This window comes from Rhipicephalus sanguineus, chromosome 1 (genome assembly GCF_013339695.2).
Source record: "Rhipicephalus sanguineus isolate Rsan-2018 chromosome 1, BIME_Rsan_1.4, whole genome shotgun sequence".
NCBI lineage: Eukaryota > Metazoa > Arthropoda > Arachnida > Ixodida > Ixodidae > Rhipicephalus > Rhipicephalus sanguineus.
In genome coordinates this window covers 254,326,137-254,346,231 of record NC_051176.1, presented here as the reverse complement: position 1 = coordinate 254,346,231, position 20,095 = coordinate 254,326,137, and the positions used below count along the sequence as shown (strand labels likewise).

At 44.0% G+C, this 20,095-nt stretch overlaps 1 protein-coding gene across 1 annotated transcript in view; it reads left to right on the top strand.

The window, feature by feature from the left end:
* Positions 1 to 234: 234 nt before the first annotated feature.
* The window catches only part of LOC119378031 (charged multivesicular body protein 4b), a 40,529-nt gene continuing 20,668 nt past the window's right edge, over positions 235 to 20,095 (top strand). The window contains exons 1-4 of the mRNA XM_037647289.2: positions 235 to 571; positions 4,341 to 4,518; positions 7,011 to 7,125; positions 9,774 to 9,897. Of these exons, the coding sequence (XP_037503217.1) occupies positions 388 to 571; positions 4,341 to 4,518; positions 7,011 to 7,125; positions 9,774 to 9,897 (601 nt within the window). The 5' untranslated portion in view covers positions 235 to 387. The remainder of the gene's footprint in view (positions 572 to 4,340; positions 4,519 to 7,010; positions 7,126 to 9,773; positions 9,898 to 20,095) is intronic.

Genomic DNA, 20,095 nt, shown 5'->3' with positions numbered 1-20,095 from the left:
ATAAATGTATCATTTATATTTGTACTAACGTTTTTTTTTTCGAAAAATAATGCTTAAAACAATATAGGTAATTATGCTTGTTATTGTTTAAGAAATAACATTTCAGTCGTAAATTCAAATAAATGTGATTAATATAATTAATCATGGATGCTTATTTGAGTGTTGGGCATTGATGTTGTGATTTTTTGCAGTGATGAAATTTCATTGTATACGATACTTTCGCTTGTGTACCGGCTGCAGTTTTTAGGTGTAGCGTAGGAAGAGTCCTTGGACCATTCGGTTGCCTCTGCGAGACTTGAGGTTTCGCTAAACTTGTCGATTACTTCTCTGTAGTATTAACGTGTCATCGCTTGTATCCCCGAGCAGAGAAGCTGCACTAATCCCACGATGAGTTTCTTCGCGAAATTGTTTGGTGGAGGGAAAGCTGGCGAGAAAGCACCTTCGCCAGGCGAGGCGATTCAAAGATTGCGCGAGATCGAAGAAATGCTTAATAAGAAGCAGGATTTTCTCGAGTCGAAAGTCAAATTAGAACTAGAAGCTGCCAAAAAGCATGGAACGAAGAATAAGCGAGGTAAGTAAAGCGTTCGTGAATCCGTTATTTCATTTGGCATGACGTGGGGGTACCGCTGGTGTTGTGTCATCGCGTTGTCAAGATGCTTGGCACGCAGTTGCCGCCCGCCGCTGATTCGTGTTGGGAGTGTCATTGCGTTTTTCGTAGCCTTTATGTTACACAATAGCCTAAGAATATGAACGACCTCCTGTAGTTCTCGTGCGACGGAGCGTTGCACGGTTGAGCGCTTCCTTGCGTACGGTAACGGTGCATTTCAAACTACACATGACTCACGACCTTTGATACGGAAACAGGTTCACGCGATCAGCGGTGTTTCTACGTGTGTGAAGGTGGTTGCCTGCACGTGAGGGTGCTCTTGTAGAGCGAGTTCTTTTTATTACTAACGGCTGACCAATGTCGCCTCCTGATGTTGAGTTCACAGCTGTTACTATGGGCGAAGCCGTATAAAAGGCGGAGCCGATACAGGATGAGCTCACTCATCTGAGTGTCCATCTCATTCATCTTGCGGTGGACACTGCAGATTACGTGGTGGCCGAAAAAAATTTTTACCAGCGCTTCATTATCACGTTGAAAATTACCGTGGGCAACTGTCGAACCTAGAGCATTTAAACACTGTGTTGGGATTTTATGCCGTTTGAGCGGATCGTCATCGTTTGATTTTTTTATCTAGATAGCCCATAAAATTTTATACTTGCCCTAGTACGAGCATATATAAAGCTAAGGCAAAGTTCTCGGCAACTCTATCCGCTTTAGGTAACAGTGCTTCAAAGTCGCTGTCGCCGCCTCGCGTTGAGCTAAACCCAACGGTAACGTAACAAGGGACACACTCGCCTCTGAATGATAAACTAGATATCTTTCAAGTTCGAAGTGGGTGCGCCGTGGTGACGGTTGTTAACGTGTTTCGTTTTCGATTAATCTTAAGGTTAGATCTCTCTTGCAAATATCGTTTAGCATAACTTACGACCCGGTAGTTTCACCCCTGTCTCAAAATTTACGCTAGAGCTGCAATTTGTGTCGATGTTTGGCGCTTTGATATTAGGATATTTTACATAAGTGCCAACCATAATATATGCTACTAGCAGACTGAGCATGTCACGAACATCATAGATCAAGCTGATTGAAAAAAAAAACAGCATTAATGGCATTTAAAAAAAAAAGAACCAAGGCAGTAAAACATCTCATAATGTAATTATCCTACTATTAAGCTCTGTACAGTTAAAACAACTAAAAACGTTTTCGAAAGGATTTGAACAGATGAATTCTACCACAGAATCCCGATGCAAGTCTTTTTCATTCAATACAGCAAACAAAAGCAAAAAGTAACCTTGTATGCAGCATTGGACTAAAGCATATTACTTGTATTAAGTTACATTTTTATGCTGTAAAAGGAGGGAGATTATATTTCACGTGTTTACATGGAATGTCAGAGTTACGTGTTAACATTTATTTCCACATGTTTAGTGTTCTATGTTACAGCACCAAGAAATTCTAATAATTGATCACCGTAGACATTGTTACAAAGAGGAACATTCAACTTGAGGTTACTTGCTTGCCTGGTGTTTGCAGGTGGGAAGTTGAATATGGTGTTTGGTAACGGAAAGTTTGTTTGTAACATTTGGTGAAAATAACACATAATCTTATAATTTCTTCAAGCCGTTAAAGAAAGAATGTAAATACAGTTAAACAGAATGCTACTAGGGTAATGAACAGAGAAAAATATTATTATTATAGCACGTTTTTGTAACTGTAATACAGGCGTTAAGTTTTGTAGGTTAGACCCCATACTTCACAGCAATAACCTAGGTGGGTATGAAATGGACAAAAGTAAATGCAACGAAGCAAAGAATGTGGGAAATATTGGCCAGCATGTGCTAGAGCATAGCAGCTAAAAGCCAGTTTTCAACAGGCAGCATTAATGTGTTATGACAATGCTAGTGATTGTCAAAAAGAGCTCCTAAATATTCGAATATATCAACCCGGACCAGAATTCGGCTTGCTAGAGTAATATTAAAGACTGTGGAGATTAATATTTTCCTGCTGAAGTGAAATACGTTGTATTTAGTTTTATCAGTATTTATGACTAGTCTGTTTTCTGTTAACCATTTACTTATTATTACCATTTTGCTAGATATATAATGTCTTCTAATGATAACAAGTCACCTGAGTAAACCTATGCTGTGTCATCAGAAGACTTTAGTCGACTTAAAGGGACACTAAAGAGAAACAGTGAATTGGTTTAGATTGATAAAGTGTGCTCGGAGAACTCTTGTGTAGTTTATTTCACCACCATAGGTTTATTACTAGAGGAGAAAACCAAGTTCAAAGTTTCATTTTTAAATTTCGCGCCGAACTTCGTTATTCGTGACGTAAAAGGTTCCAAAGTGCACTTAACGTATTTTGGCGCCACTGGCTCGACGAAATTTCCACAAACTCGTTATGTCAAGTCTCTGGCCCCCTCAGAGGACAATGTACTTCGATTTAACCGATGAGGAACTACGTAGGCCCAAGCAGGTGCCGTCAAAAATATGTGACGTCACGGCAAATGGTGCGGGAATTCCAAGGTGCCGTCGCCACCTGTATTTTTGCGTGTTTTGTCGCTTATTAAGCGTCTTCTCGCAGCAAGCGTGGTGTTTTTGGTATAGTGGAAGACTACTTTACTAATGCGAGAAAAATCGTTTTGCTCTTTATTGTCCCTTTAAGTGCAAGTGGTAAATCGTTTACGTAAACTGAAAACGACGTTGCAGCACACCACATATGATGTCATTAGAAGAGTGAAATTTAATTCTTGTTGTCTACCTGAGTAGAAATAGCTCTAGATGAATTGGGGGCAAGTTTCCAACACCATAGGATTGTAACTTGTCAAACAGTTTGGTGTGACAGATTGTATGGAATGCCTTTCTTATAGCAAGAATAATTTAAACTGCAGTGGTCTGTTCGTTAAGAGCAGATTTAATGGATTGTGAGAGTTGGAACAGTAGTGGACATTGATCTAACTGCAATAAAACCATGCTGCTACGGCTAGATGATGCTATTGTTTATAAGATGTGTATTTAACTTTAGTGCAATGAATAAATCAAGAACCACTTCTCACAAAGTGCACCTTAGGAGCCTACTTCCCTTCGTTTCGAATCTGCTGCCAAAAACACTTCGTTCGAAGTGTTTTTGGCAGCAGGAAAGCTTCTCTGTTAAGTGGCTACTTTGAACACACACAATGCATTTAGGAAGTCTGCAGTGCTTTGTTCTGGGCAGTGGTTATAGACATTGTGGGTGTCATCAATAAAAGGAGGGGAGGAGTAATGATACTTGAGATTGCTTTCCACTTAGTTAAGTGTGCTCTTAATGAATAAATCAAGAACCACTTCTCGCAAAGTGCACCTTAGGAGCCTACTTCCCTTCGTTTCGAATCTGCTGCCAAAAACACTTCGTTCGAAGTGTTTTTGGCAGCAGGAAAGCTTCTCTGTTAAGTGGCTACTTTGAACACACACAATGCATTTAGGAAGTCTGCAGTGCTTTGTTCTGGGCAGTGGTTATAGATATTGTGGGTGTCATCAATAAAAGGAGGGGAGGAGTAATGATACTTGAGATTGCTTTCCACTTAGTTAAGTGTGCTCTTTCTTTGGTTGTCAAGGTAAGGACATTAAGTATACATCCTTGACATTTCATAAAACTTCTGAGGTTTTACTGAATCCTTGAGTAGTTTGCAGTACTAGGACTAGGCATTCAGAAGTGTTTATGCACAGTGTAAATGGGTCCTGTTGTGCTTCTTCAGCTGCCCTTGCTGCTCTGAAGCGGAAGCGTAGGTATGAAAAGCAGCTTACCCAGATCGATGGCACACTCACCACCATCGAGTATCAGCGAGAGGCACTTGAAAATGCTAACACCAATACAGAAGTTCTCAAGATTATGTCCCTGGCTGCAAAGGCTCTCAAGAATGCCCATGAGAACATGTGAGTTGGTCATAGACCACATTTTATCATTTTTTTAGTTCCTGTTGACATGGTTTTGCTCATTAAATCTGTTTACCTTTTACTGCTGTAAGTTATATCGACAAATGAGAGAGGAATAGCTACTTGATTTGGGAGCATGTGGATTCACTATATTGATTCACTTTGCCCCTAACGATTTATTGGACATTTCAGAGCTTGAAAGTTTAAAACGAAAATCCCATGCCACTGAACATACAGTATAACCAAGTAAAGTTTTTCCATTTTTCCAAATAGGCTGATCTCGCCAATGTTTGCAATAGGTGGATAGCAAAACAGTGCATCGTCTGCTATGATACGGTTCGAGGCCTAGCTCTTCACTGCTTCAAAGTGCCTGTAGTTCAATGTAATCAAGGAGGAAACGCGTGCACTTCTGCAACGCGCTTGTTACCGATTGCGCAGTGATCGTGTTCTTGCATTCATTTGTGAATCAATAGGAAATATTTCACATTTCACTGAATGAAGCGGGAAGTAGAAATAGACGAGTGTTGTAATAGATGGCGTGTGTGTTTGCAAGTCTCTGTATTTCAGAGACTTGCAAACGTGAGGTGCCGAAACCTTAGAGTTGAACTTGAAAGAAAAATGTACGTGGAGTGTGCAGAATATCACATGCCTTCAAACACGTAGTTCGAGGGCACAAGAGAATGAACTCTCGGGCAAAGAAAGATTCACTCATAAAATAAAAACCAGAAAGCTGCTAGAGTTAATCGCTTTTTGAGTAAAACAAATTTTACTATCTTCATTCACCATATCGAACCTGGGATGGTCTTTACCAGTTCGATACATGAGACAAAAAGTACAAGTCTTACATTGGACTGATATTTCATGACGTCAGGAAGTGCAGCGAATATTTATATAGCCCAAAACATGCGCGGAAACACACTCCGCTGCTGAACAACAAGCATGCGCGAGTTCCATGCCACTTGAATGAAGGAAGGACCATTCCCACCTTTTATAATTGTCAAGTAGTGATTGCATTTTTCATTCATCTAAGCTGCGTGGCTTTCCAAGATGCTATGCAGTAATTTTCGAGAAAAATATCACTGCGACTGCTAGGTGGAACACGGAGAAAGCGACGACATATGTAACAGTGCCTGTACGGCGACGCGGACTCTTGAATTGGAAGTCGATGCAGACGGCCGCCGTAGCCCACAATCCTTCACGAGAGTCAGATTTTTGCTTTCCACCTATTGCACATGCGTAGGTTCTTTCCTGCTGTATGTCAGTAGTTCTTGCCATATCCCCTATGTGAGTAGGCCCAAGACAACTTTGAATGGAAAGTAAAGGCGTAACCACATTGTGACTGTTAAGTCATATAAACGTGGTTTTTTGGGGGGGGAAACCTCCTGCAGCGTGCTCGTAAAGGTTGATTTTTGTCGGTTGGGATCTGGTATATAAGACACCTTCACATCCTTAGCTTGGTGTTCCAAGTCCCTCATATCTGATTATAAAACGGCGCAACGAAAAGACACGAAACACTGTCTACGAAGAAGACACGAAGACGAGCGCTGGTTTTCTTCGTGTCTTCTTCATAGTCGGCGTTTCATGTCATTTCGTTGCACCATTTCATAATCATGAACCCTTACCAACTCGCCCAACTATCAATGATACCCATATATCTACCCCACTGTTGGTCAACTTGAGGTAGAAATGACGTGACGAGTTTGGTTTTCTGCTATGTTTATTCTGAGCCTGTGAAGTGTGCATGCATTTCAAGGAGTAACTTTTTCTGATTACAGCTTACTAGAAAAGGCACTCTTTCTCTGCTGTGTCTAAAATGTTCTCATTATGTGAAATACGGTTGAGCCTGCTTATAATCCTAGAATCCCAATTGAACGAAATTCTGGATGTAACCAACTTCTTTCTTTTTCACTTGCTTCCGTTGAAATGCCTTTACTTATTCCCTCAATTTAACAAAGTAGTTTTTTGATGCAGCTTTGGTACAATGAAGCTTTTGTGTGAAGAAAAGCAAATTTAGGTAAATTGTGCAAACGTCAGAACGTGAAGGGTGTTGTACAGGCAAGACAGATAATGGAAAAAAAAAAAAACCATCTTCTCCCTGAATTTTGCCCCAGTAGATCATGTGTTGTTTTTGCATATAAAGGGATATTTAGACTTCCACAGTGATGTTTTGGTGTTTCAAACATTCGTTTTGTTTACTTGTAAGGACGTATTCTTTCGTTGCAAGTGTGGTGGAGGTGTGTTTATGCAACAGTGAGTGCTCGTATTGTTTGGTGTTGCTTCTAAAATCACTTGTAATATTGTCACAAATACACTTATGTAATGTTTAGAGGAATGGGGAAGTTTTTGGCCATACGCAGCTTTTGTGCAACTGAAACCTCGATACACATGATATAACAAAGTTTTTTACTGAGAGTATGGCTTTGTTTCGTCAAGGTTCAGCTGTTGTTGTGTTGTACTGAGGTGCAAATTTTAAATGTTATTTCCTTTCTCAGGGATGTTGACAAGGTGCACGACCTTATGGATGAAGTACAAGAACAGCAGGAGATTGCCAATGAGATTTCAGAGGCCATATCTAATCCTGTTGCGTTTGGCACAGATGTTGATGAGGTGAGTTGTGATGATCAGTGCTTCTTAAAAACTATAGCTCCACAATAAAAGCACAATAGCTGCCTTAACAGACAGGAACTAAAATGTTGCTTGAGTGAATCATCGGAAGATATGTGAGGCTCAGTGACAACAGAACTCGGCATGACTTCTTTGCGCAGACCACTATGTTATACTACATAAAATCAAAAATTACTGGCAACAAATTGTTGTTGCATTGACTTGTCAAGTAGGCATGCCATATTTAACTAAGGTTTGTCTTAGGAATCGGGTAAACTGAGCAGGTCGGTACATATTTATATAGAAAATACGTAGATGACGACAGAGAATAGATTACAGAACACAGCACTCCTTTGCGTCTTAGTGTATTTTATGACTTGCGTGCCTTATTATGAACGATCTTCATATTATGAAAAACAGCACAATCCATATTGGTTCTTTAAGAGCTTTGATAAACTAGATCTGATGTAGTTTCAATTCGTGAATGTCGGTTAAATAGGATGTTCAGCTTCCTGAAGTGCTACCCTCTACAAATAAAGGAGGAATGCTGATTGAACTTATTTTGTGATCTTATTGGCTAAGCAGCGTGTATGTAAGCATTTAACAAACTTTTTGTCATGGTCATGCTGGGCTCTGTCACTGTATATCTCTTAATAAACCATTTAACTTTCTGTGCACTCATAAAGGGGAACTACCTGTTTAACTGGGTCAGTAATTCTTCAGTGTAATCCATCTTCCTGTAATATTAGAAAGTTGACATGTGGCTGAATGACATTGCGGAAGTATCCTTTCTCAGAATCAGTTATGCCAAGTCTCTTTTATTGTTAATTGATCGTTAATTCAGCGTAGAGTAATGGAAGAAACTGGACAGGGTGCTTACACACACTTTGTGCTGCTGTTAAGCATGCTTGTTCAATTATAAGCTTTTCACCAGTGCATCTGGTGCGTACAGCCCTATAATCAACTATTTGATAGCACAATTTTAGCTAAGAGATCGCGCTGATAGGCTACATGACGATTCTGCAAAGGCTGAGTTTTGAACTTACATAATATTTTTGCAAGTTATGTGAGTGGATACCTTCAGGCAACATGGTTTTCGTACATAACTTTAATGGGCAAGAGGAATAAAAGAATACGAGGGGTTGGATTTTTTGCTTGTTACTAGTTCACAACCAGGTTGCGGGATGCTTGAGGTCCGTGTATTTGGATTAGGTGCACGTTAAAGAACACCAGATGGTCAAAATTTTTGGAGCCTTTCACTACGGCGTCTCTCATAATCGTACCATGGCTTTGGGATGTAAAACCCCAACAATTATTATCAATTGTTATAGAAGTTCACAACCATATGAAGAAACAGACAGGGAAGCTAGAGAGGACATTGGAGCAGTTATGCTCAATTAAAACATCGAAACATGTGTAAGGTAAATGGAAATTAAAATCAATAGAATAGGGACTTGCCAGAGGTAAGAGCTAAACCATGATATCCCCGTAATGCATGCGCTGCTTTACCAATTACTGCAGCCACCCTCCCGTTTACTTTCTTGGGTCCTTGTGTATGTGTATAAGATTACCTCTGGGAGTGTTGGTTGGTCAATGTTGCTCATGACCAAAGTGGCAGTTATAGAACGTTGTTCTAATTGCGGGCATCATAGTATGTGAGCTTAGAGGCACGCTCCTGGTCATTATTTGTTGTGATTTAGTACGTAAAACTCAGTAAGATTGCTGTGCTGCAGTGGCTTAACCAGGGGGTTGATTTAAGAGGATCAATCCACATATACAGACATGCACAAGCATACCTAAAGGGATGTTGAACCCCCCCCCCCCCCCCACCCATTTCAGAAATTTCTGGCTGCTGTATTGAATGTGATGTGTGCAATGTGTGTGGTTTATATGGTGACATGGTTGTAGCTGGACTGTGAACAAACATTTTCAAGTGCAGCTTGTAGCTTTTCCCAATTTTACAATAAATTGTGTGCATTGAATGGTCAAACGTATAGCCTGACCATTCATTTACTCTGCGCTGTAAGCTGGTGAGAGTTTGCATTTGGCAATTGCCAGTTCATTGTGACAAGTTTCAGAAAAAAATTGAAATGCATGGCACTTAGCTGCAATGTACTTGGAGTTTTTATAATTTGAAATTAGCTCTTATTTGAAACATTTGATCACCTTACATTATTTTTTTTCGTACACTAGAACAACTTGCTGTTGCATGAGTAGCTAATTGCCAAAATAAAGGTACATATTGGAGCCCAAATGAAGCTTGAAAAATTATTTTGTTTGCACAGATGTCACAAAATTTTTGATGAAATAAGCAGATTTCATTAACTGTCCACTGATAGTTTGTCTTTGTAGATTTATAAGTACTCTTACTTTAAGGACATTTTACATTATTGTGCAGTGATTGTGCATCTATTCATTCATCACGTATCATGTTGTTTGGAGTATTTCATTTCCCAAATAAGTATGTACTATTCAGTAAAATGGTTTGAACTAATGTTAACTTCTTAAAAGTACATTTTTCTTGGAGAGTTTTGAAGCTTGACTCCGTACATGCATTAAGTATTTGGGCTTACGTAATTACATTTTACTTTGTTGATTTATTATGTTCTTTGATTGACTTATCTGACTTCTGTAACTTTTGATTTGTGTAGGATGAACTGCTTGAGGAACTGGAGACCCTAGAGCAACAGGAACTTGATCAGAAACTCATCGATGTGGCCGGACCGGCTGCTGAGGACCTTCCCGAGGTTCCTACTGCAGAACCTACCAAAGCTCGTGAGTTATCTCTGTCAGTCCATTTTTGTTTGTTATGATGTTATGAGTGTAGTGTCGAAGGTCGACACTAGGTGACTTTAGTTATGTTCAACTGTCATCAAGAGATGGCGCCACCTCTGACATATATAAATACGACTGTCACCGGAATAAAGGGGTCTTGTGTGGCATGGGTTGAGTGTGTTCGTTGTCCTCAGTCGCGCCGTGTTGCCGACACTACAATCTGGCGACGAGGTTTTCGATCACACCGCGATGGCTTCCGCCGCGCTTTTGCCGCCGCCCCCCTTTCTCGCCGCCCCGGGCACTCCAGCCATACCATGGACCCGCTGGATATGCCTCTTCGAGAATTTTCTTCTCGCGTCTGGAGCGGCCGACCTGCCTGCGCCCCGCCGTCGAGCCCTGCTGTTGCACTGCCTGGGCCCGGAAGGACAACGTATTTTCGATGCGCTTCCACCGACGCGCACCGCACCCCAGCTACCGACGACTGAGCCGTTGGCCGCCGCCGCTACCTCAACCGGTGAAGTCAAAGACCGTGGCGTGCCCTCCAAGCAAGAAGCAGCAGCGACGAGTCTCCCAGACGTATACGACGCGGCCCGCGAGATTCTGGAACGACATTTCGCCGGCGCGCGCAACATTCGCCTAGAACGACATCACTTCCGAGAGCGCCGTCAGCTACATGGTGAGTCCATCCCCGACTTCGCCCTCGCGCTTCGTGAACTGGCAGCCTCTTGCGATTTCGCCGAGCAAGCCAACGATAATATGTGCGATCAGTTCGTTACCGGAGTTGCATCCCCGCAGTTGCGATCACGGTTGTTCTTGGAAGGTGACACGTTGACGTTCGACCGTGCCGTTGAAATTGCGCTACTCAGCGAGCGAGCCCAGCTGCAGTCGGAAGCTTTTTCTAATTCCGTTGAGCGCATCACACGCCAACATCCACGTCAGTATGACGTTTCCGAACAAAGCACGCGCGATAGTCGCCGGTACAGCGACGAGGCACGCCCCCTTTATCAGAGCCGCCCTAGCTTGCCGCACGCTCGTCAAACGAGCTCGCCATCTTCAGATACCAACGCTGCCGATGTTCAGTACAGCAAAAATACGCAGGCTTGTGGTAATTGCGGCACATGTCACTGTGAACCGACGGCATGCCCCGCTCGCGGTAGAACCTGCTTCGCATGCGGCCGCCGTGGCCACTTTATGCGAGTGTGTCGTAGCTCACGCAGAGCACGAGGACAACGCCCGACTCACATCCAAGAAGTAGTTCCTGAACAAGATGCATCAGATGTCATTAGCCTACTCACTGTTCACGAAGACAAGCGCAAGGGCGTCTACATTGATGTCGTAGTCACACCAGTCGCCTCGAGCTCAGAACCGCGCGTTGCTAAGTTCTTGGTCGACACGGGATCAGCTGTGTCAATTATACGGGAACAAGAATTTCGAAACATGTTTGAAGGGGTTCAGTTGACCAGCTCTGCCCTTACATTGTTGGACTTCCAACGCCGGAAGATCCCCGTACTGGGCCAGTTTAAAGCAAGCATCTCGTTTAAAAGGGAAACAGCCGTGATAGCCATTCATGTCACCCCCGGAGGAACTTCTCTTCTGGGTCTGGACGCGGTGCAAGCTTTAGGACTGCACATTGTGGGCGCGCAGCTACGCTGCCTGTGCACGGCTGCCGAAGCTTCAGAGACCATGAGTCAGAAAACAGCAACATCTGCGCATACGGGCGGCGCAGTTCCTGCAAGCCCGCCGAAGTTCGATATGCCACCTCTGTTATGGGCTAAGTTTTCACATTTGTTTTCACCGGGCCTTGGCCTGGCCAAAGGCGTCCAGCATCAGGTCAAAATGAAGCCGTCAGTCCCTCCAGTGGTGCAGAAGCTGAGACGCCTCCCACTTTCCCTGCGCAAGCCAGTTAGCGACCAGCTTCAGCGGCTCCTCTCCGATGATGTAATTGAAAGGGCTAACGCCTCTGAATGGATCTCTCCTATAGTTGTCGTCCGCAAGAAAGATGACAGCATCCGCCTATGCGTTGACCTCAGAGAGCCCAACAAAGCAATTGTAGTTGACAGCTTTCCCCTGCCTCATACGGAAGAGCTGCTGCACTCTCTTAATGGTGCACGTTACTTCTCAAAGCTCGACTTGGCCTCTGCATATTACCAAGTTACCCTTCATCCGGACAGCAAAGACCTTACGGCTTTCATTACGCACGACGGCCTTTTCCGGTTTAAAAGAGTGTGCTTCGGATTGGCGTCTGCTCCAGCCGCATTTCAGCAACTCATGACTGCAATCCTGCATGGTTGCAAGGGGGTCCTCTGCTACATAGATGATCTCATCATCTTCGGCAGGACAGAGTCAGAGCATGTGAGAAACCTGGAGCAAGTTCTGCTGCGCATCTCCGAAGCTGGACTCAAACTCAATGATAAGTGCATCTTTAATGCATCAGAGCTATCATTTCTTGGCCATCATGTCAGCGCAGAAGGAATAGCACCCCTTCAAGCAAAAGTTGACGCAATTGTACATGCTTCCACCCCCACAGATGTAGGCATGCTGCGTTCATTTCTTGGTCTTGTGGAGTATTATGCCAAGTTTATTCCCAACCTTGCCGAAGAGGTAGAACCTATGCGTAGGCTACTTCGCAAGGACGTTCATTTTGAATGGGATCTTGCTGCTGAACAAAGCTTTACAAAGGTAAAGGAACTTCTTGCATCGAGAAGAGTTCTGCGAATGTTCGACCCAGCGCTCCCAGTTATTGTAGCCACAGACGCGTCTGCATATGGCCTGGGTGCAGTACTGCAACAAGTTGACGGTCCATCCATTCGAACCGTTGCATTCGCATCACGAACCTTAACAGAGACACACCGGAAGTACTCGACAGGAGAACGCGAGGCCCTGGCCTGCCTATGATCATGCGAGAAATGGCACATTTACCTCTGGGGATGATCATTCACTTTGGTAACAGATCACCAGGCCCTCGTATCCTTGCTGTCAACACAAAGCACAGGACAACGACCACTTCGCATTGCAAGGTGGACTGCTCGGTTGCTGCGTTACAACTTCGTTGTACAGTTCCGGCGTGGGGAACACAACAAAGTAGCAGACGCTTTGTCCTGGCTTCCTGTCCCAGGCACAGAAGACGGCCTTAAGATTGAAGAAGAAATAGTGTCCATCGTAACGTCTTCAGTCCATATCAATGATCTCCGTATTGCCACAGCCGAGGACTGCAAGCTCCAGCAGGTTGCACAATGCGTTCAGGCTACATGGCCAACCAAGAAAACATTGTCACCTGAACTAAGACCTTACTATGATGTGCGAGAGGAACTGTCAGTAGTGGACGGCCTGTTGATGCGTTCAGAACGCGTTGTAGTTCCAGCCAAGCTCACAGCTACATTTGTTCAACTAGCCCATGAATCACACCCGGGAATAGTGAAGACAAAGCAACGTCTTCGCGAAAAGTACTGGTGGCCAGGTCTGGACAAGCAGGTTGAGAGTGCTATCCACAGCTGCGCAACCTGCCAAGCTGCAGACAAGAGTGTTAAGAGCTACCCCACTCCACTGCAGCCAGTAGCTCTTCCCGACCGGCCTTGGAGCAAGATAGCTATTGATGTTGTTGGGCCATTTGAGCGTGCATCAGCTGACTGTCGTTTTGTCATCTCTGTAGTCGATTACTTCTCAAAGTGGCCGGAAATAGCTTTCTGTCGTGAAGCCTCCTCCCGTACAGTGCTTGACTTCCTCTTGTCGATATTTGCACGGGAAGGCTATCCGGTTGAACTCGTCTCGGATCACGGACCACAGTTTACATCTCAAGAATTCGAGTCCTTTCTTCAAGACAGAGGTATCAGGCACAGCTTTTCGGCTGTATATCACCCCCAAGCCAACGGACAGGTCGAAAGGTTTAACCGTGTCCTCAAATCATATATTCAGTTGGCAATACTGGAGCAGCGCCCAATAAAAAATACTGTTACAGAGTACTTGGGAATCTACAGAGCCACTCCTCACAGTACCACTGGACTCTCTCCGGCAGTGCTTCTACATAGCCGGCACATGAGGACATCCTTGGACGTCATTGGCTATCCCACCGCAAACTTCTTCGCAGATCCCGCTCAGGAGATGTCCTCACTTCGGAAGAGGGTGAAAGAGCGCCAGCTTAAAAGCAAGGATTATGTTGACCGACGGAGAGCTGCCCGAGTACCCAAGTTCCAAGTTGGAAAGTACGTGAGGGTCAAGAAGCCAGTCCCTGGTCCGAAAGGCACTCCCACTTTTGGACCTCCTCTGAAAATTCTCAAGCGAATAGGACGCTGGTCCTTCTGCCTGGAAGATGGTCGCACGTGGAATGCCTCTCAATTGACTGCAGTTCCGAAGGAAGCCCTGCCGCACCATGCGCTAATATGGAATGACAAAGGACACTCCCACGACACCGTGCGAAGTCCACCGACGCCTGGCAGACCGACTCTCTCCTCTGAGCTTCACCAGCACCCTGCTCCTAATGATGATGATCGTGATGGTGATAGTGCTCCAGTGGATGGTGATGGTGATAGTGCTCCAGTGGATGGTGATGGTGATAGTGCTCCAGTGAATGGTGATGGTGATTGTGCTCCAGTTGTTGGCACCGAACCGGCTGGTGAGCCACCACCTCTTCGTAGGTCCGCAAGAAACCGAAGACAACCCACGAGATTTCAGGACTATGTATAATGTACCATGATGTGAACATTGACCCTTTTTGTAATTATTTTTGTGTAAATATGTATATATTTAGGGAGGAGTAGATGTAGTGTCGAAGGTGGACACTAGGTGACTTTAGTTATGTTCAACTGTCATCAAGAGATGGCGCCACCTCTGACATATATAAATACGACTGTCACCGGAATAAAGGGGTCTTGTGTGGCATGGGTTGAGTGTGTTCGTTGTCCTCAGTCGCGCCGTGTTGCCGACACTACAATGAGCTTGGCCATGCAACTGACATGCTAAATACTTGGATACTATGTCATTTTCTGATGCAGTAAAACTTTGCCTAAATGAACTTTGTTCAGTCCTAAAGGAGTCCTGACAAAAAAAATTTGAAGGTGAGATAACTCGTCAGATCTATTAGTGGGATACACAAACATAATATACTCAGTATCAACGACAAATATAGCCTGTAACATACTTAAAATCAACGTTAAAGTGTGTGCTATGCAACCTAGTACAAAACGTGGCACCTCGCGATATTGACATCAACTTCTCTTGAATGTAAGCAGCCCCGCCACGGTGGTCTAGTGGTTATGGCACACGACTAGTTCACAACCAGGTTGCGGGATCGAATCACGGCCGCCGCGGCTGCATTTTCGATGGTGGCGAAAATGTTTGAGGCCTGTGTACTTAGATTTAGGTGCATGCTAAAGAACCCCAGATGGTCAAATTTTCCGGAGCCCTCCACTATGGCGTCCCTCATAATCATATTGTGGTTTTGGAACATTAAACTCCAGATATTATTATACTAAAAGCTCGTTAATTCGGATTTCACAGGACCAGAAAAAATGTCTGAATTAAAGGAATGCCGAATTATCAAAAGTATCAAGAGAACAATAAATGAGTGCCTATTCCATCAATGCATTTTCATTTCCTTGATGAATACGTAAATTCTGTACTTATTTTGCATAGGAGCAGTGTAAAAGCCGCAATTTTCATTCACGAGTTCGTTCACAATATGAGCGCAGCGCAAGATCCCCATGTCTTAAAAACAAGCTCTGAACCCATTCCTTATATTACGTACTGCCACCTTCAGCACCACCATGCGCACGTAACAATTTTTACGCCGGAAAAAAGGCCGGCAACTGATCATTCGTCCACCACAAGCGCGTTTTATGCCAGCATACGGACTGCAGCTGAAGCTCTTCATCTTCAACAGCTGCCACCAGATTTGAGTTTTGTGACATTGCGTGCGCATTGTCGTGCCTGGGTATTTGGATCCATCCCTCCTCGGCAACCAGGTTGTTGCTACGATAGGGCAGCGTCGTACCCGGACTCCGTTTGGTAGCGTAGTCGAGTCTCCGGGTTGAGGAACTGATGCTAGCAAGATGGGAAAACAATAACAAGTTTACTGGCACTTTTGAACACTCAATTACATAGTGACAAGGTAAGAGTTCAGCGACGAGCGCATTGGATGAGCCTGTTACCGATGGCTCAGAGCCCCATTTCTCACTTAGCACCATCGTTTTAACCCCTCAGGCTGGCTCCTCCTTCTTGATGACCACCAATCACACACACGACCCCACCCACCATGGCACAGTCCATTTCACTGTCGCTGAGGGGTCGTTGCACTCTTGAAGCAGCAAGGGTCCGGCGGTCGACGGCACGCAGGTGGGGGAAGCAGGACAACAGGTTCCTCGTGCTTGCCCCTCCGATTCTTCGCCGAAAGCAGAACGTGCTTGCTCCTCCGATTCTCCCCCAAAGGCAGAAAAGGGTCTGCGGCGACTCCTGTCCAAATATACAGGTCATGTCGTTTCGGCAGCATACCAAGTCAAGCCCAGGTGGCCCATTGTCTCCGGCTTTGCCGTCCCGGGAACGCCGTTTCCAGGAAAGATGCAGGTGTTCTAGCAGTGTGAGAACGCGTCGCCCGCCGATTCTGATGGCCAGCGCGTTGGCACCGACTGCCAGTCATAACAGCATTTCCCTAAGTCAAAACGAAGCTACTGAGTGCCGCATCCGCTGTGAACGAAACCGTGGTCGTTAAATTAAGGGGGGAAGAGGGTTTTTAAAAATCATCAAGATTCCCTTTACCAAATTTAATGAAACTGCACAGTCTTGTTTAGTTTTCTTTGCTGATTCCAAATATGCAATTATTCTTCAAATATGTCCATTAGTTCCAAAGTTAATTAAAATTAATTAGCATTGTTTGCAGGAACAATGGAGCAAGAACTACTCATCGAAATCTTGCTTTAGGCACATAGCCAGATACTAGGAAACATAAGCTTCAAAAGGGTAGGAATACTTTTTTGATGTGCAAACTATTAAAAATTATACAGCATATCAAAGCTTTCTGTTCAACTAGGGTGGCGATGCGGGCTTGTTGGTTCATCATACTTGAGAAAGAGGTAGCGCCCTTAATTCTTAATAGTTTGCACATCAAAAAAGTATTCCTACCCTTTTGAAGCTTATGTTTCCTAGTATCCGGCTATGTGCCTAAAGCAAGATTTCGATGAGTAGTTCTTGCTCCATTGTTCCTGCAAACAATGCTAATTAATTTTAATTAACTTTGGAACTAATGGACATATTTGAAGAATAATTGCATATTTGGAATCAGCAAAGAAAACTAAACAAGACTGTGCAGTTTCATTAAATTTGGTAAAGGGAATCTTGATGATTTTAAAAAACCCTCTTCCCCCCTTAAGACATGATAATTTCGTTCATGCAGTTCTAAAGGCATGCGTGCAGCTTACGTTCAGCGTCAAATCGAAACTGCCGAGCACCGCATCTGTTGTTGAATAAACCTGGCTCACTAATGCACAATTATTATGTCGACCACGCAGTTCTGAAGGGGTGCAACGAAAACGAAACACTGCTTGTCGCAGTTTTGACCTCAGTTGCCATCGACACGATCATAGATATTGCCCATGCATGCAGTTCACGGGCGCCAAATAAAATTGAAAATGAAACAATTTTGCCGCAGCCGCTCAAGCCTTGATCACCAACATTGCGATTGTGGTAAGAATGTGCATGGCGGCCACACCTTTCTGAAGGCCTGCAGCCGCTGGCACGTTCGCGAATGCCGCTTTCGCTCCTTTGCATCGCACTTCGTGCTTGGCGAGCTCCGAGGGTTGTCCGAATTAAACGGGTTGCGGGCAAATATGACCGAATTAACGAGATTTTGCTGCCAATAAACAATACATATGCTTGCCGGGACCAGAGAACACGTGCGGATTATCCGATTTTTCTAATTAATGAGGGTCGAATTAACGAGCTTTTACTGTATTATTATCTTGAATGTAAGCAAACCACCACCACCTTTGTCATGAGTGTCTGGTTGTCTGGAATCGTAGCATAGCCTTCGTTGTTTCTGGATGATGAAAAAGAGGACAACATTGAAGGCGAGGACATGAAAGAGTATGCACGTGCAGAAGACTGACTATCAACACTATGGTCATGTGCACATGTTGCTGCATCCAATGTATATGTCGCAGTTCTGTGTGGTCACATGGCCAGCTTTTACATTTTGGCCACCCCAGACCTGCCATTCATGATGCTCTCTGAAACTGAAACTCGGACTTGGCACTATTAAAACGGCTCAGAATAATTTACCGTTGCATGCTGGAGCATACCGAGGTTCCCATCCATGATAAGTGAGTCATAAGCTACTTATTACAGCAGAAAAAACAAGATACAAATATTTTGTGTCAGTACTTCTTTAACAAAGTGTTCACGAAAAGAAAGATTACTAAAGTGCAGTGTGCAGTCAAGAACCTACTAATAATCAAAGAAAGTTGAGTGAATTTCATTTCAAGCGAAAAAATTGGTCTTGCATTTCACCTTAAAGGCTACAGCGCACAAAGACGGGGACAACAGAAGAAAACACGGGACGAAGCGCGCTTCGTCCCGTGTTTTCTTCTGTTGTCCCCGTCTTTGTGCGCTGTAGCCTTTAAGATGCAATACCAACTAGCCCACCACGCCATACTTGCATTTCACAGAGGCACGCAGACTTAGAGTGCTGCAAAAAAAAAAAAAATGTACTGTATTGCTTTATGCACAATGTATATGTCGTATTGTAAGGTGGGTTTTTGTCTGGAGTCCCTTGTGCACCTCTCTAGGCACTGTGGTCTCTTGGGCAGTGGTCATTCTGTTAGAGGCTACTTTTATTGTGTGGAATGGGCTTGTGGCTGTACTTTCATGGTCAGTCTGTTGTTAAACCTACCATAAAACCCGGAGCAAGTGCTCCCCCTACGGTGAAAGATAATCCAACAAGGTTTGGAGAGGGGGCCCTTGCTCGGTCATGGATCAAAATTCAACATGGTGGCAGAAAAGCTGCTCAAAATAAAGAACGCACACCCGTGCTTCTAATGAAATGCTTTATTGAACACGCATGCATTCACTGTTTTTGTTCACCTCATTGGGTAAATAAAAAAAGTGAAAAATACTGTGAAAATGGCGGGAGAGGAGGTGGGGGGTCACTTGTTCGGTCATCGGTGCATATTTCAAGTCTACCGAAAAGGGGAGGGGGCGCTTGCTCGGGGTTTTACGGTAGTTTCCTGATGAGTAAATAATGTCAGCCAATGCACAACTAGTGACAGTGTCTCTACTCACATAAGTTTTAATGGCTGTGGCAACTTCATAGCGTTTACTTTAAGTGGAGAAGGCTGGTTCTTCTTGGCGCTGGAAGTTGGTGATTACCTAGTTTTGGTGAACAACTTCATGTGCTTCATTGTGGTGCTAGTCCTCCTTTTCCGCTTATTTCTGTTTCTTTTTCCAGTACCCTCCACCTTTTGCCATTATCAATGGTAGATTCCAAAACAAGCCATCACTTTGGAACATTTAGTTGGCTAATTGATTGTGAAAAAGGGTGACTGTTGTGATGGAGGAAGGGTCGTTGCCAGATTGAAAAAGGGTGCTTCTTGCTGCTGCAAGCTGATGGCACTTCATCTCGCACTATATTGGCCTTCAGTGCCACTGCTGGAGAGGTTGCTACTGCCATTGGCCTGACATTATTGTTAGCATTACGTGATGACAACTTGCCATACATTTCTCAGGATGAGCAAATGGAAACGAATCCGCCATAAAACCTGTAAAATTGCACTCTTACATTTCTTTTTTCACATTCAATGCAGTTCACTTGTGCACCAAGAGGTTTATACTAACTACATTTGCAAGGGGAATTCGGGTACAAATGAGTAGGAATATCATGGTTTATCTCTGCTGTAGTGCAGAATGTATGAATGCTGTAGTGCAGCCTGGTACTTGTTTGGTTAACTGAACCTGCACTGCCCATTCATCAAGGTCTTCCACAATTATTCTCCACACAAATTGGGAGCCAACAGGTGTAAACATATTGTAAGTTGAACAGCACGAACACAAGACAACGAAGTTTAGCTAGTTTGTAGGTATTCAGCAGAGAACATAGTTGGGCTCGCAGACACAGACACATCAGCACAAGCTCATTAGCCTTACCACTAATTACAATGAAAAGTAACCCGGAGTTGTTGGCAAAGGTTAATGAGAAGAGACAAAGGCATGGATGGAT